This window comes from Ailuropoda melanoleuca, chromosome 10 (assembly GCF_002007445.2).
Source record: "Ailuropoda melanoleuca isolate Jingjing chromosome 10, ASM200744v2, whole genome shotgun sequence".
NCBI lineage: Eukaryota > Metazoa > Chordata > Mammalia > Carnivora > Ursidae > Ailuropoda > Ailuropoda melanoleuca.
In genome coordinates this window covers 37360966-37374715 of record NC_048227.1, presented here as the reverse complement: position 1 = coordinate 37374715, position 13750 = coordinate 37360966, and the positions used below count along the sequence as shown (strand labels likewise).

At 65.2% G+C, this 13750-nt stretch overlaps 2 protein-coding genes across 17 annotated transcripts in view; one reads left to right on the top strand and one right to left on the bottom strand.

Moving 5' to 3' along the window:
- The window catches only part of MAPK8IP3 (mitogen-activated protein kinase 8 interacting protein 3), a 46996-nt gene extending 33694 nt beyond the window's left edge, over window positions 1-13302 (top strand). For 3 of the 16 annotated variants that reach the window (XM_034670638.1, XM_034670635.1, XM_034670648.1), the window contains 24 exons: window positions 809-820; window positions 1714-1731; window positions 2713-2770; window positions 3227-3379; window positions 4054-4135; window positions 5163-5293; window positions 5693-5749; window positions 5833-6003; window positions 6739-6865; window positions 7055-7150; window positions 7253-7408; window positions 7940-8105; window positions 8810-8992; window positions 9083-9272; window positions 9362-9496; window positions 9575-9655; window positions 9743-9810; window positions 9910-10058; window positions 10514-10685; window positions 10769-10909; window positions 11042-11080; window positions 11255-11434; window positions 11543-11692; window positions 11765-13302. In XM_034670638.1, coding sequence (XP_034526529.1) covers window positions 809-820; window positions 1714-1731; window positions 2713-2770; window positions 3227-3379; window positions 4054-4135; window positions 5163-5293; window positions 5693-5749; window positions 5833-6003; window positions 6739-6865; window positions 7055-7150; window positions 7253-7408; window positions 7940-8105; window positions 8810-8992; window positions 9083-9272; window positions 9362-9496; window positions 9575-9655; window positions 9743-9810; window positions 9910-10058; window positions 10514-10685; window positions 10769-10909; window positions 11042-11080; window positions 11255-11434; window positions 11543-11692; window positions 11765-11886 — 2837 coding nt within the window. In that variant the 3' untranslated portion in view covers window positions 11887-13302. The remainder of the gene's footprint in view (window positions 1-808; window positions 821-1713; window positions 1732-2712; window positions 2771-3226; window positions 3380-4053; window positions 4136-5162; window positions 5294-5692; window positions 5750-5832; window positions 6004-6738; window positions 6866-7054; window positions 7151-7252; window positions 7409-7939; window positions 8106-8809; window positions 8993-9082; window positions 9273-9361; window positions 9497-9574; window positions 9656-9742; window positions 9811-9909; window positions 10059-10513; window positions 10686-10768; window positions 10910-11041; window positions 11081-11254; window positions 11435-11542; window positions 11693-11764) is intronic. The other 13 variants (XM_034670645.1, XM_034670642.1, XM_034670649.1 and 10 more) reach the window with 11 other exon arrangements.
- Window positions 13299-13750, bottom strand: part of NME3 (NME/NM23 nucleoside diphosphate kinase 3) — a 617-nt gene continuing 165 nt past the window's right edge. The window contains exons 2-3 of the mRNA XM_034669591.1: window positions 13589-13721; window positions 13299-13504 (exon numbers count right to left, since the gene is read on the bottom strand). Coding sequence (XP_034525482.1) covers window positions 13387-13504; window positions 13589-13721 — 251 coding nt within the window. The 3' untranslated portion in view covers window positions 13299-13386. The remainder of the gene's footprint in view (window positions 13505-13588; window positions 13722-13750) is intronic.

Below are 13750 nucleotides of genomic sequence, written 5' to 3'. Positions count from 1 at the left end.
ATGTACCTTACACACCACACACACGTGCACATGCGCGCACACACCACACACGTGCACACGCACGCACACACGTATCACACACGTGCACATGCGCACACGTGCCACACACGTGCACATGCACGCACATGTACCACACACGTGCACACGCACGCACACACGTACCACACACGTGCACATGCACCCGCACACGTATCATGCACGTGCACACGTACCGCACACGTGCACATGCGCACACATGTACCACACACGTGCACACGCACACACGTACCACACACGTGCACACGCACACATGTACCCATGTGCACACACATAACCCACACGTGCATGCACACATGTACCTCATGGATGCACATGCACGCACACACACGTGTTCACACCACACACGTATCCCACACATGCACACACACCCATGCACTGCACCGCCCACATGTGCACATACACATACCCCACGCACATGAGTGCACACACGGACCTCACGCACACCACACAGGTGCACACACACACTGCACACGTGCACGCTCTCACCTTCACAGGTGTCAGGTGCAGAGGCCTCACCCTCCTGAGGGCGGAGCAGGTGTGGGGCCCAACGCTCTGGGTCTCTGTCTTCCTTAGGGTTGCCGTCCCCAGTGGGATTTGTCATGCACGGGCCCAGTGACATCTGCTTGTTTTCCTTCATGCCTTTCAACAGAGATGGCTGCTCTATGTTGCTTTTTTTTTAATCTCTTTATTTTGTTGGTTCCAGTCACCAACTGACTTTTGTCGCTTCCTTTCCCCCCGTCTCTCTGTGCTTCGCTGGACACGGCCCCAGGGGAGTTCTCAGGTGCGTATCTCTCCCCTCTGTTTGCACCCCACCACGGTGGTGTCCAGCTGGAGTGGGGCAGCATCCTTGGGACACCCCTGCTGCTGTCCAGTCACCGCTGGCTGTGCAGCCTGTCCCCTCCTGGTTCCTTTCCAGGCCACTAAGGCACACGTGCTTCTGCTCGCCAGCTTCCTGCCGCTCGGGAGCTTACTTTGGCTTGCTCTCCTAGCCCACTGACAATGGCCTTAACACCTGAGGGAGAGCTGCTGTGCCCTCGGCCCGTCCTTTCAGAGGCCGACAGTCCCCCAGAGCCATTTCTTAAGGTTCTGCGGAGCCATCAGATGCGTAGGACAGTTTGACTGGATGGGACTGCAGTCCCAGTTCTGGGGCGTCTCCCTTCTGTTGGGTGCACCCCGGAAGTAGGGTGTCCTCTTCCCACGTGCCAGAGGTTGCAGCTCCTGCTTTCTCGCTTTCTTCCCAGCGGGAGACCCTGTGCCCCCCAGCCCACCCACGTGCACCCACCCAGCATGCTCAAAGGCACGCCGGATCCCCGGGCGCCACTCTCCCCCAGTTGCAGAGATTGCACCCCTAACCCCCACCCCTCCCAGCGCTGGGCTTCAGTGTGAGACGTCCGGTGCATTGCCCGACCCTCTACCTCAGCACCAGGTGCTCTTGGCCTGGTGGTCTTCCGTGCAGCCCCAAGCATACACCTTCCAGAAGGAGGAGCTGGTTCCGTCTATCTCCCGCCCCTCCCGTCCTTCTCCAGCGTGCACCCCGAACCCAAAGACAAGTAGCCCTAACGTACCGCCCCCTGCTGCTCACACAGGCTTAATGCGCTTGTTTTTTCTCCCTTCCTTCCCTCTCCCTGCCGCCCTGGTCGCCCGGCTCCTGTGGGACTGGGACGGCTCTCCTAGTGCGCCATGATTTCTTTGGTAAGGCCAAGGCCCCCTTTCAGTTTGTGTTTCTCCCGTTCCTGCCTTCCTCTGTGTGCCTCACACCTTCCTTGTGCTTCGTGAGCCGTCCGCTTTGCTCTGCATGGTGGGGGCGGCGGTGGGGTCAGCAGGGGCCACTGGCTCTGCAGGCTCCTAGCTCCCGGGGTGGGGGTGGGGCTCGAGTCCCTCCCGAGTCCCCATCGTCCTCCCTCAGAGCAGACCTTTGACAGGCTGAGGGGGCGGGAGTGGAGACAGCGGTCAGAACCCACGCCGAGTACACACCATGTGTGGGCCTTGTCTCACGATTACCGTAGACCAGGGCCGAGTGACTAGGAGGAACAGACCCTGGGCTTCTCGGGCTGTCTGTCCTAACGGCTGAACGTCAGTATTTCAGAGTTTTTGTGACATGCCTGCAGAGAACTTAGTCAGTGGGGTCCACTTTGGGGCTTGGTTTAGAGGAGCTGGCTGGACCCCTCTGGGCACCAGCCCCAGGGAGCGCTTTCCTCACTTCCGCTCCCTCCCTCCCTGCCGCTGACCCCGATGGAGTGTGGGACTGTCCCATCTCCTTGGCCAGGGGCTCTCTGCCGTCCTGCGCTGTTTTCTCTGTCCCCACCACCACGGTTCCAACTGCCGTTCTCCTGGGGACAGCTCTGAAAAGGGGCTGCCTTATGAAGGACTTGGAAACCATGGGGCTGGGGGATGTGCGGTGGGGGGTGATGCCGAGAGGGGACAGAGATTGAGGTGGCCACAGAGGCCACCCGGGTTAGCTCAGGCTGGTCCCAGCTGAGCCCTGCTGGTACACAGACCTCACATGGATAGAGTGAGAGGTCAGCCCTGGGGCCGTCGCACCCATCCAGCCAGTGCTGACCAGAGGCTGTTCTGGGACTCTGTCCCTGATGGCGCTGCTGGCTGAGAGCCCACCTGAGGACCAGCGGGGCTGGCTTCGCCAGCACAGGTAATATCTCGGTGCCTTCGTTTCAGGAATGGGCAAGGAAGTGGGGAATCTGCTGCTGGAGAACTCACAGCTTCTGGAAACCAAGTAAGAATGCTCTTCTCCAGGGGTGCCTGGGGGCTCCGTTGGCTAGGCCTCCCACTCTTGATTTCGGCTCAGGTCGTGATCTCAGGGTCGTGGGATCCAGCCCCACGTTGGGCTCTGCACTGGGGATAGATTTTGCTTGGGATTCTCTCTCTCCCTCTCTCCCCTGCCTTTCCTCTCTCCCTGTCTGGAAAAAAAAAAAAAAAAAAGGAATGCTGTTCTCCGGCATGGGGGTTGCTGAGATAGCCCACCCCCAGGGCCGGGGCCTCCCTGTAACAACCCCGGGGAGGGCCCAGACCCACATGGCCCAGCTTGCCACTCCAGGGTCACCACCTTTCCCCGCATTCTGCACCTTGAGGTCCCCTCTAAGACCCCCACGAGCTGGTGGGCCCCTTGAGCCCCCATCAACCATGTGCATAGCAGTCCACACAGAGTTCTCGACCTTCTGCCTTCTCAAAGAAATGCGCTGAATGTGGTGAAGAATGACCTCATTGCCAAGGTGGACCAGCTGTCCGGGGAGCAGGAGGTGCTCAGGGGGGACTTGGAAGCCGCCAGGCAGGCCAAACTCAGGCTGGAGGGCCGCATCAAGGACCTGGAGGAGGAGCTGAGGAGGTGAGCCCAGGCCTGGGGCTGGGCTCCTGGGAGGAGGTGGGCTCCTAGAAGGGGGCCAGACCCTCCCCACTCCAAGTCCCTCCTTTCTGGGTTCCCTTTGGAGGGCTCTCGAGGAGGCACTCCCCCAGTGTGCTCACAGGGCAGCTTGCCCCTCCTCCCTCAGTTGCAGCTCACATTGGAGCCGCCCCCAGTCCCAGCTCCTGTACCGTCCACCTGCCCTCTCTTCTCCCTCAGAGGGCACAGGTGTCCTGTCTCTGGCAACCGTCATAGGTTTGTTCAGAAGGAGGGCGGGGAGGAACCCCAGAAAGCTCTGGGGACCCCTTCCCAGTGCTTTGCACTTCTTGGTGTCCTTTCTCTTCCAGCCTGATGCCCCCACCCCCGGGGGTGCCTGTGGCTCCAGGAAATGGGAGGTGTGACGGGAGGGTGGGAGGTGGGCCCATGGGGGTGGCAGACCTGCATCGGGCTGGCTAGCCATCTGTGCAGCTGGCTCTGCCTTCCCATTCCCGTTCCCAAAGCCCTGGGCCTCTGCTGGGGCAGCCAGGACACACGTCTGGGCCTCGGCGTGTGCGTGCGGGGCAGCGGGCCACTGGTCCCCCAGGGCATTAGCAGGAGTGCTCAGGGGCCTGGCGCCTGTGGGGCTCCACCCCTGCCATGATTCCCTCCTCGTCCTGCAGAGTGAAGTCCGAGGCCGTCACTGCCCGCCGTGAGCCCAAAGAAGACGTGGAGGATGTAAGCAGCTATCTCTGTACAGAACTGGTATATTCCACTATTAACGTGCGGGGCATGGGGGGCGGGCTGCGCGGGGTGGGCTCCCAGGGCCCCCTCCCCCCTTCTGTCATCTCCTCTGCCCTTTCCTGGTAGGAGCAGCCCCCTTAGATGCAAGGACAGTCCTGAGGAGAGCCCTCTGCTCCTGGGGGTTCATAACTGTTGCAGGGAGAGCTGAGGGGAGGGTGTAGGGGCCTCTGCCCTCACCCCGTGGACCCCGTTCTGGCCAGGGTCCAGCTACTGGGCTGTCTTCCTTCAGTAGACGGCAGGGCCTGGCTCCTCAGCCTGGGGCGGACAGTGGACACTGACCACCCCACTCGTCCGCTCTGTTATTTTCGGGGGCGTGTGATGCACGTATCAGGGTGCCAGCCACACACCCCTTCGGCCCACCCTGCGCAGCCCCCACCTCTGAGTACGCTAGGACAGAACAGACGTGTGGGTGGGTTGTCGATCGGCGCCTGGGCCTCCTCGCGTGGGGCTGGGGCTGACCCTCGCTCGCCTGGCGGCCCCTGGGGTCCCTCCCCGCTGTGCCGGCGTGCAGCAGCCCAGGACGCAGCTACGTGGGGCAGACTGGGTCCTGCCCCCGTGCTCACAGATGGCAGACCCCACACGCATCTGCCGAAACCTCCCACATCCCCCTGGACGTAGTGCCCCCCCCCCCGCCCCAGTCCTGCTCACTGCACCTTCCCTGGGACCGTGCTTCCTGCGGTTCCCCTGGGACCAGCGTCACCTGTTAGTGTTGACTGAGAGCGTTTGGGGTTTCCGTGGGGTCCAGGGGCTTGTGAGAAAAGTCACTGTGTTATCCTCCTCAAGTATGTCATGTGACCTTCTGGAAAGAGTGCCCTTTTGGGGGTGGGTAGCCTCCCCGTATGTCCTCCCCACCGCGTTTGCCTGAGGGTCTGTGGGAATCCGGAGGCCGGCTTGGAGAGGAAGCGTGGCATGAGCTGACCTCCGAGCGCGCCGGACTGAGCCGCTGGCCAGCCCGTCGCCGGCTGAACGGCAGTGCCCTCCCCTGCAGGACAAGGTCCCCATGGCACAGCGTCGTCGCTTCACGCGGGTGGAGATGGCCCGTGTGCTCATGGAGCGCAACCAGTACAAGGAGAGGTTGATGGAGCTCCAGGAGGCCGTGCGGTGGACCGAGATGATTAGGTGGGCGCCCGTCGCCCCCCGCCCCCTCGGTCTCCCTTTGTGAGCTGTGAGCACTGGGCGTGGCCCTGACAATGGGCATCAGGCTGATCCCTACCCCAGCCCTCCTCGCCGGAGGGCTGGCAGGGGGCCTGGCTGGGCTAGAGCCGAGCTGGGGCATGTTGGGGCCTGGTGTGCTGCGCCCCCTCCAGGAAGCTGTGAGTGACCCACCCGGGAACACCTCCTCCCTGATGCTGACTCCCAGTGTGTCCATGGGGAGGGGCCTCCCCAGCACCCTGAGAAGGTGCCAGCAAGAGAGGTGCAGGGCTGGCCTGGGCAGGGCCTAGTGGGGGTGTGATCTGGGGGCAAGTCAGCCTGGGCGTGGGCTGAACAGGGCTCCCCCCACCCGCTGCTCCCCTGTAGAGCATCCCGAGAGCATCCGTCTGTCCAGGAGAAGAAGAAGTCCACCATCTGGCAGTTGTGAGTTGGGGGTGCCAGGATGGGGAGGGGGCAGGGAAGGCTCCCCTTTGGCCACCCCTCACGTCCCATGCCTCCACTGGCAGCTTCAGCCGCCTCTTCAGCTCCTCGTCCAGCCCCCCTCCGGCCAAGCGGTCCTATCCCTCGGTGAACATCCATTACAAGTCTCCCACCACGGCCGGCTTCAGCCAGCGCCGCAGCCACGCCATGTGCCCCATCTCTGCTGGCAGCCGGCCTCTGGAGTTCTTCCCTGATGAGTGAGTGTCCCGCCGTCTTCCCTGCTCTTCCTGCTGGCCTGCCCGGGTCCCGGGGTCCCGCCCCTCCAGGCTCTGAGACAGGAGTGGCCTCTGCCTCACTGCCCGGGAGGCTGTGGGGGGGGACGAGGTCCTTGGTGGGGAGGGAGGCTGGTCAGCATCAGAGGCTGACCTCCCTGTGCCCACACCCTGCGCCCCTCCAACCTGACTGGGTGCACGGGGTGTCTGTGGGCACGGTCCCCACTCCCCCCCAGTCCCTGCCCTTCATCCCAGAGGGCTGCATACAGCCCCTCAGGGGACCCGGCTCCCCTGCCCTTGGAGACGGCACTGCAGCCGGCAGCCGGGTCAGGCCCCACCCCAGGCTGTGGCCTGCACCCCTGTGCCCCCCAGAGATTCGTGGAGCCGACAGGAGGTCAACTGGCAGCGTGGGCTTTCTTCCTGGGAATAACTTTCTGTTGGAATTTTGTGTTTTCCTTAGTTTTGATACCAAGATTTTGGTTCTAGGGCAGAAGCAGGGAATTCTGTGTCTTGTGTCAGAAGACAGGCCTGGGGGAGGGGAGGCTGCACCGTAGGGCACTGCCCGCCATGCTCGGCAGGAGCTGGACAGGGGCAGGTGCCGGTGCTGTCTGTGCGGGGAGAGCCACGGTCCTGCCACCTTGGCCCCGAGGCCCGGGCATGCTGCATGCAGGGCAGGCCCGGCGGCCTGCGCGGGAAGTAACCTGCGTGCCTCCTGCCCAGTGACTGCACGTCCTCCGCCCGCCGGGAGCAGAAGCGCGAGCAGTACCGCCAGGTGCGCGAGCACGTGCGCAACGACGATGGGCGGCTGCAGGCCTGCGGCTGGAGCCTGCCGGCCAAGTACAAGCAGGTGCTGCAGGGGGCGTGGGGCGCGGGGGCAGGGGGTGGTGCTGGGGCAGGCAGGACAGCAGCTGGGGAGCCGCCTGGGCAGCCCCACGGTGCCCCCACGGCCCCACCTCCGGAGGGCCCGGCTCTCCCCGCCCAGCCAGCTCTCTGCCCCAGGCCTCGCGCCCACGTGGCCTCTGCCTTGTGGTTGCAGCTGAGTCCCAATGGAGGCCAGGAGGACACGCGGATGAAGAATGTGCCTGTCCCCGTGTACTGCCGCCCTCTGGTGGAGAAAGATCCAACCATGAAGGTGAGCTGGCCCTGTGGGCCTGACAGATGGGGGCGGGCAGGCTGTGGGGGCGCCTGGTGGGCCAGTGCAGGGCAGCTGGCTCACCCGTGGCTGTTCTCCCAGCTGTGGTGTGCCGCGGGTGTCAACCTGAGTGGGTGGAAACCGAGTGAGGACGACTCTGGGAACGGAGTCAAGCCCATGCCAGGCCGTGACCCTCTGACCTGTGACCGGGAAGTGGAAGGAGAGACCAAGAGCAATCACACGTCCCCCGAAAAGAAGGTCAGAGCGGATGGCCAGCCAGGGACCCCTGCTGCTCCCAGTGTCTAGACCACTGTGCCCAGCACTGGAGTCACATTTAGAGTGACAAACGGGACAGCTGGGGACAGTGACACAGGACTGGGCTCATCTGAAGTCCTCTCCCCCTGTCCAGGGCAGGCGGGGACGTGAGAGGGCTGGAGGGCTCAGGCCCCCAGGTGGGTCTCCCTCCTCGCAAGCTGTGCGCAGGAGCAGAGCGAGGGGCTGAGGACAGGAGGCTGGCGGGAAAGGCTTTGTTCTGTGGCCCAGACTGGCTGGGGGGCAGGGACGGTGGCACTGGAGCCCAGCCCTCCTCCATGGCAGTGAGGCTACACACGCCAGCGGTCTAGACGGGAAGTTCAGTGCCGAGTTCTTGCTGCCCTGCTGCGAGGAGGACGTCCCCTGAGGCCGCGGGCAGGGCTGCACCCTGAGAGAGTTCAGGAGGCCCCCGCAACCCTGCGCCTGGCGGAGTGGCCTGCGCTCGGTGCCAGCCCTCTCTCCCATACTCGGAAACAGGCGAAGGAGCTCCCCGAGCCGGACGCCACGTGCAGCCGTGTGTGGATCCTCACCAGCACCCTGACCACCAGCAAAGTGGTCATCATCGATGCCAACCAGCCCGGCACCGTGGTGGACCAGTTCACCGTCTGCAATGCCCACGTCCTGTGCATCTCCAGCATTCCAGGTGAGGGCCCGCAGCGTGGGTTGTGTGCCGCCCTGCAGACGGCCGGGACGGTAGGAGGCCCGCTGGGCCGCACCAGCCTTGCTTGGGACATGCTGTGGACACACGGGAGCCCGTGGGGGCATCCAGAGGGGAGCACACTGGCAGTCTCGCCCCTGCATCTTGTGAACAACCAGAAGACCCCAAAGTGACCCTCACTCGCCCGCCCGGAAGGAGATGGGTTGGGCCACAGGACAGATTGAAATCAGGCATTGAACACAGACCTGCCAGTGGACCCAGTTCCCACCGTCCGGCTGCAGCGGGGAGAGCTGGGGCCGGTGGAGGCTTGGCATGACCTCTCAGCAGCAATCCTCATGCCAACATTTGGGGGTGGCCAGGGCCGTGCCGGGGGCCATTTTCCAAGATGGCCCCAAGCTCCTTAGAGTTCTTAACTTTCTGACGGGTGATCGAGTTGTTTGCTCCCAGAGACCAGAGTCTCACTCCTCCACGCCTCTTAATGGTTCACCAGGCCTACGGGCGGTGGCTGTGAGCAGGTGCCCACGTGCTGAGGCCAGGCTGGCCTGAGAGCCTGGGGCCCACTGCATTCTCCGCACCAGCAGGTGCCCCCCCTCCTTCCCCGGCACTCACATCGGGATGCGAGCCCTGGGTGTGGTCTGGTAGTAGGGGCTCCTCGGCACAGGGTGACAGGGCCCTGACTCTCCCCCCAGCGGCCAGTGACAGTGACTACCCTCCGGGGGAGATCTTCCTGGACAGTGACGTGAACCCTGAGGATTCCGGTGCCGACGGCGTGCTGGCGGGCATCACCCTCGTGGGCTGCGCCACCCGTTGCAACGTGCCCCGCAGCAACTGCTCCTCCCGGGGGGACACTCCAGTGCTGGACAAGGGCCAGGGTGAGCTGGGCCTGCACCTGGGCATCCGCCTTCCCTAAGCCCCCTCGTTCCTCCTCACCACCCGGCCGAGCTTACCCTTCCCTTCCTCAGGGGAGGTGGCTACTGTCGCCAACGGAAAGGTCAACCCATCTCAGTCCACGGAGGAAGCCACGGAAGCCACGGAGGTGCCAGACTCTGGGCCCAGTGAGACAGAGGCAGCCGCGGTGCGGCCTGGGCCCCTCACGGAGCATGTCTTCACCGATCTGGCCCCTACCCCGGCCCCCAGCACCCAGCCTGGCAGGTGGGCTCTCTAAGGACGGGGCAGATGGAAGGGAGGGGAGACTGGCCGAGGTGGGCGGGGACGGGCTTCCACGGGCCACCCTGGACCAGCCATCCTTCCTGCAGCGAGAATGGGTCGGAGGCCGACACAGGTGGGGTGCAGCCCGAGCCGGAGCCCAGCGCAGACCCCGCAGGGGCCAGCAATAGCGCTGCCCCAACCATGTGGCTGGGAGCCCAGAACGGCTGGTAGGTGGGGCCCCGGGGCAGGGGTTGGGGAGGGTCTCCTGGGCGAGCGCCCCTGCCCACCACGGCCTCCTCCCACAGGCTCTACGTGCACTCAGCCGTGGCCAACTGGAAGAAGTGTCTGCACTCCATCAAGCTGAAGGACTCCGTGCTGAGCCTGGTGTACGTGACCCCATCTGAGGGTGGGGCGTCGGGAGGGGCCCACGGCAGCCTGGCCCAAGCCACTCGCTCACCACCATCCCATTCCAGGCACGTGAAAGGGCGAGTACTGGTGGCCCTGGCCGACGGGACACTGGCCATCTTCCACCGAGGCGAAGGTGAGACCCCGGGAACTCTGGCCGGGTGAGCAGCCACCCCCACTGTGGGCAGAGGCGGGCCCTGGCCGGGCCTGAGCAGGTGTCTGGGGCTCCCTGCAGACGGCCAGTGGGACCTGAGCAACTACCACCTGATGGACCTCGGCCACCCCCACCACTCCATCCGCTGCATGGCTGTCGTGTGCGACCGCGTCTGGTGCGGCTACAAGAATAAGGTGCACGTCATCCAGCCCAAGACAATGCAGATCGAGGCGAGTGCTGGCAGCAGGAGGGCCTCACGGGAGGGGGAGCGGCTCCTGCTGGTGGACAGCACTCCCAACGTGCCTTCTAACGGGCCCTGGGGGCTTTATGGGGTCAAGGGAAGCGTGCTCAGGGAGGCAACTACATCATGGGCCGCAAAGGGCAGCTGAGCTGTGAGCGCCAGCCCGTCTGGGATCTGCCTGCTGCTTTACTCTGCGGCAAGTCGGAGCGACACCCACGGGGGTCCCGCACGCCTCTCCTGACCACCTGGCTGTGGGCCGAGGGGGCGGGGGGGGTGGCCCCTGCTCCTCCGAGGAGCCTGGACCCCAGGGGGCAAAGCAGGCACCAGAGTGAAGGTTGCAGTGAGCTGCACGGGCCTCACCGTGACCCCGCGGCCGTGGCGGGTCCAGAGCCCCCCCGACGCCCCCCCTACCACCCCATCGACGCGGCTGCCACGACCCTACAGAAATCATTCGATGCCCACCCGCGGCGGGAGAGCCAGGTGCGGCAGCTGGCGTGGATCGGCGACGGCGTGTGGGTGTCCATCCGCTTGGACTCCACGCTGCGGCTCTACCACGCTCACACCCACCAGCACCTGCAGGACGTGGACATCGAGCCCTATGTCAGCAAGATGCTGGGTGAGGGGCTGCGCCGGGCTCGGGCGTCGGGGCAGGGAGGGCCCAGCTCCAGCCATGCCGACCCCTCCCCCTCCTCACCCCAGGCACAGGCAAGCTGGGCTTCTCCTTCGTGCGCATCACAGCCCTGCTCATTGCGGGCAACCGCCTCTGGGTGGGCACCGGCAACGGAGTGGTTATCTCCATCCCGCTGACCGAGAGTGAGTGCCCTCCCGACATCTGCACAGGTGGGGGTGACTGGGGGTGGGGGGCATGCTCTGTCAGCCCACGGTCCTGAGGATGGGGGTGCTGCCTGCCCCATCCCGCCCCTCCCGTGACTTCTCTCCTCTCCCTTCCATGCTGCGCCCCTCACCTCCCAGCCGTGGTCCTGCACCGAGGCCAGCTCCTGGGGCTCCGAGGTAAGTCCAGAGCCCCTGCCTCCTGCCCTCACAAGGCAGCCCCCACCTGAGATGCCCTGTGGGCTGAGGCTGGCCTTGCCCCTTGGCAGTGGGCACTCTCACGCACTGCCCTTGCCTGCTGGAAATCTGGTCTCCTACCCGGGCTCAGGCCCTGCGGCCCTTCTCTCTCTCCAGCCAACAAAACGTCCCCCACGTCTGGGGAGGGAGCCCGCCCAGGGGGCGTCATCCACGTGTATGGCGACGACAGCAGTGACAAGTCGGCCAGCAGCTTCATCCCCTACTGCTCAATGGCCCAGGCTCAGCTCTGTTTCCACGGGCACCGCGATGCTGTCAAATTTTTTGTGTCTGTGCCAGGTGAGGGGCTGGGCCCCCTCCCGGCCAGGCCGCAGCATGGCCTTCCCTCCGGGAGCCCGCGTGGGGGGTGCTGGCGGCCTGGCTGACGCCCCTGTGCCCCGACGACAGGGAACGTGCTGGCTACTCTCAACGGCAGCGTGCTCGACAGCCCGTCTGAGAGCCCCGGGCCCGCCGCCCCGGCCTCAGACACCGAGGGCCAGAAGCTGCAGAACGTGCTGGTGCTGAGCGGTGGGGAGGGTTACATCGACTTCCGTATCGGTGAGTGGGCGCTGCCCGGGGTCCTGGGATCCCCGTGGGGCCGACCCCTCACAGCGGCTGCTCTCTGTCCAGGAGACGGAGAGGATGACGACACAGAGGAGAGCACCGGGGACGTGAGCCAGGTGAAGCCCCTGCTGTCCAAGGCAGAGCGCAGCCACATCATCGTGTGGCAGGTGTCCTACAGCCCCGAGTGAGGCTCCGGCCTCCGCCGCCCCGCCTGCCCGGCGCCGTGTACATACAGCCCCACCCGCCTGCCCACTGCCCGCCCCGCAGGCAGCCCGGCGCCCGCCCCTCTTATAACCTCTCAAGCTGCAGCTTTCACCTTAGGGCCAGGCCTCTTCGAGGGCGGACCGCAGCGCGGGTCTGGCTGGGAGGGCGGTGGGGGAGCGGTGTGGCACCCTCGCCAGGAGGGGAAGAACCTCTCGGACACCGGCCCCAGCAGCTTCTGTCTGGACCCGATCCCAAGTTCTCATGTCCCGGGGGTACTTGAGGGCCAAAGCAAGGCAGGATCTTGGGGTAGGTCGGGCCGGGAGAAGGCCCTGTGGATGGCCCCCAGCTGCACCCTGGGCCCCCCCACTTCCCTCACTCCCAGGACCCCCCAAGGCAGCAAGCAGGGACTTCAGCCCGCCAAGTCTTCCCAGCCAGAGCCCACCTGCCTTTGCCTGCTGCCTGAAGGGGTGGTAGGGAGCCGGCCCAGCCACGAGCCTTCCCTGGACAACCCCCGCCCACACCCTCATGCCTGCCCCGGGAATTGGCATGGAAACACGTAGCCAGGCTGCCTAAGGCAGCTGCTTGAGAAGATGGAGACAGATGCCCTCTTCCTGCTCACCCCGTGTGCCCGGCTCTCTCGGGCTCCTCATGGGCAGAAGACCCACCTGGTAGGAGTCCTCCCCCTCCCAGATCCCCTAGGGTGGAATTTCTCAGGCTGCCAAGGCAGACCCAGGCCTCAGGAAGAAGGGGAGGCCCCTGGCCTCTCCTGGGGTCAGTCCTAGGACACAGGCTCAGCCTCCAGGTGACAGGGGGGCACGTGGTCCGGGGCCTGCCTCCCACACAGTCTCCAAGGAGCCCGGCTCCCAAGACACACTATGAAGTGCCTAGGGCTGGCAGTGTGGCCTACTCCCTTGAGGGTAACTGAAGACAGCCTGTGAGGGCTGGGGCAGCAGCTGCCTCCAGCGGGCTCTAGGCGTGGATGCCTGCCGGCTTAGCAGGGTGCCGCCCTGGACTGCCACCTCCCTGACCTGCCCAGGTCCAGGCCTTACTCCTGCTCGAGAGGCCCTGCAGCCCACCCACCTCCCACCAGAGAAGCACAGATCTGGGGCAGCCACCCCACAAGCCCAGCCAGCCACCGCCACAGCCACGTGCAGCTGCAGGCTTCTCCCCACCACCCTGCCACTCTCCACTGTGATGTACGTCCAGTCCCTTGTCTGTTCCCACGGGGCTGTGAAGTGACTCGGGGGCTAGCCGGGTGGGTGCAGCTGGGGGAAGGGGCTGGGTGGTGATTCTCCTCAGGCTTTGGCCCTGCAAGCGAACCCACGTATCTGCTCTGTATGTAATAAATGTCTTAACATCGTAGCTCCGTGTCCCTGGGTCCAGACCAGGGGGAGCGTTAAGGATTTGCTTCACTTTATTGTGCAAAGAAATGCTGGTCAAAGCTGCGGGCCAGGGCGGGCCGCAAACAGGAGGGGCCGGAGGGGCTACTCGTACAGCCAGTGCCCGGCGCTGTCCTCCCAGCACAGCAGCTCGTCGCCGCGGAACCAGAGCGCGATCTCGCGGCGGGCGCTCTCCACCGAGTCGCTGCCGTGGATCACGTTCCTGCGGAGAGCGCGTGAGCGCCGCGTGAGCGCCAGCGGCCGCTGGGGCGTGGCAGGGGCTGGGCGCGCGCAGCGGCTGCCTTACTTGCCAACCTCGACGCAGAAGTCCCCGCGGATGGTGCCAGGCGCGGCGTCGGCCGGGTCGGTGGCCCCGATGAGCGTCCTCGAGGCGCGCACCACGTCCAGCCCCTGCCACACCTGCGCGCGGGCCGGCGGGACTCAGGGCACCGGCCTTCCGTCGGCCCCC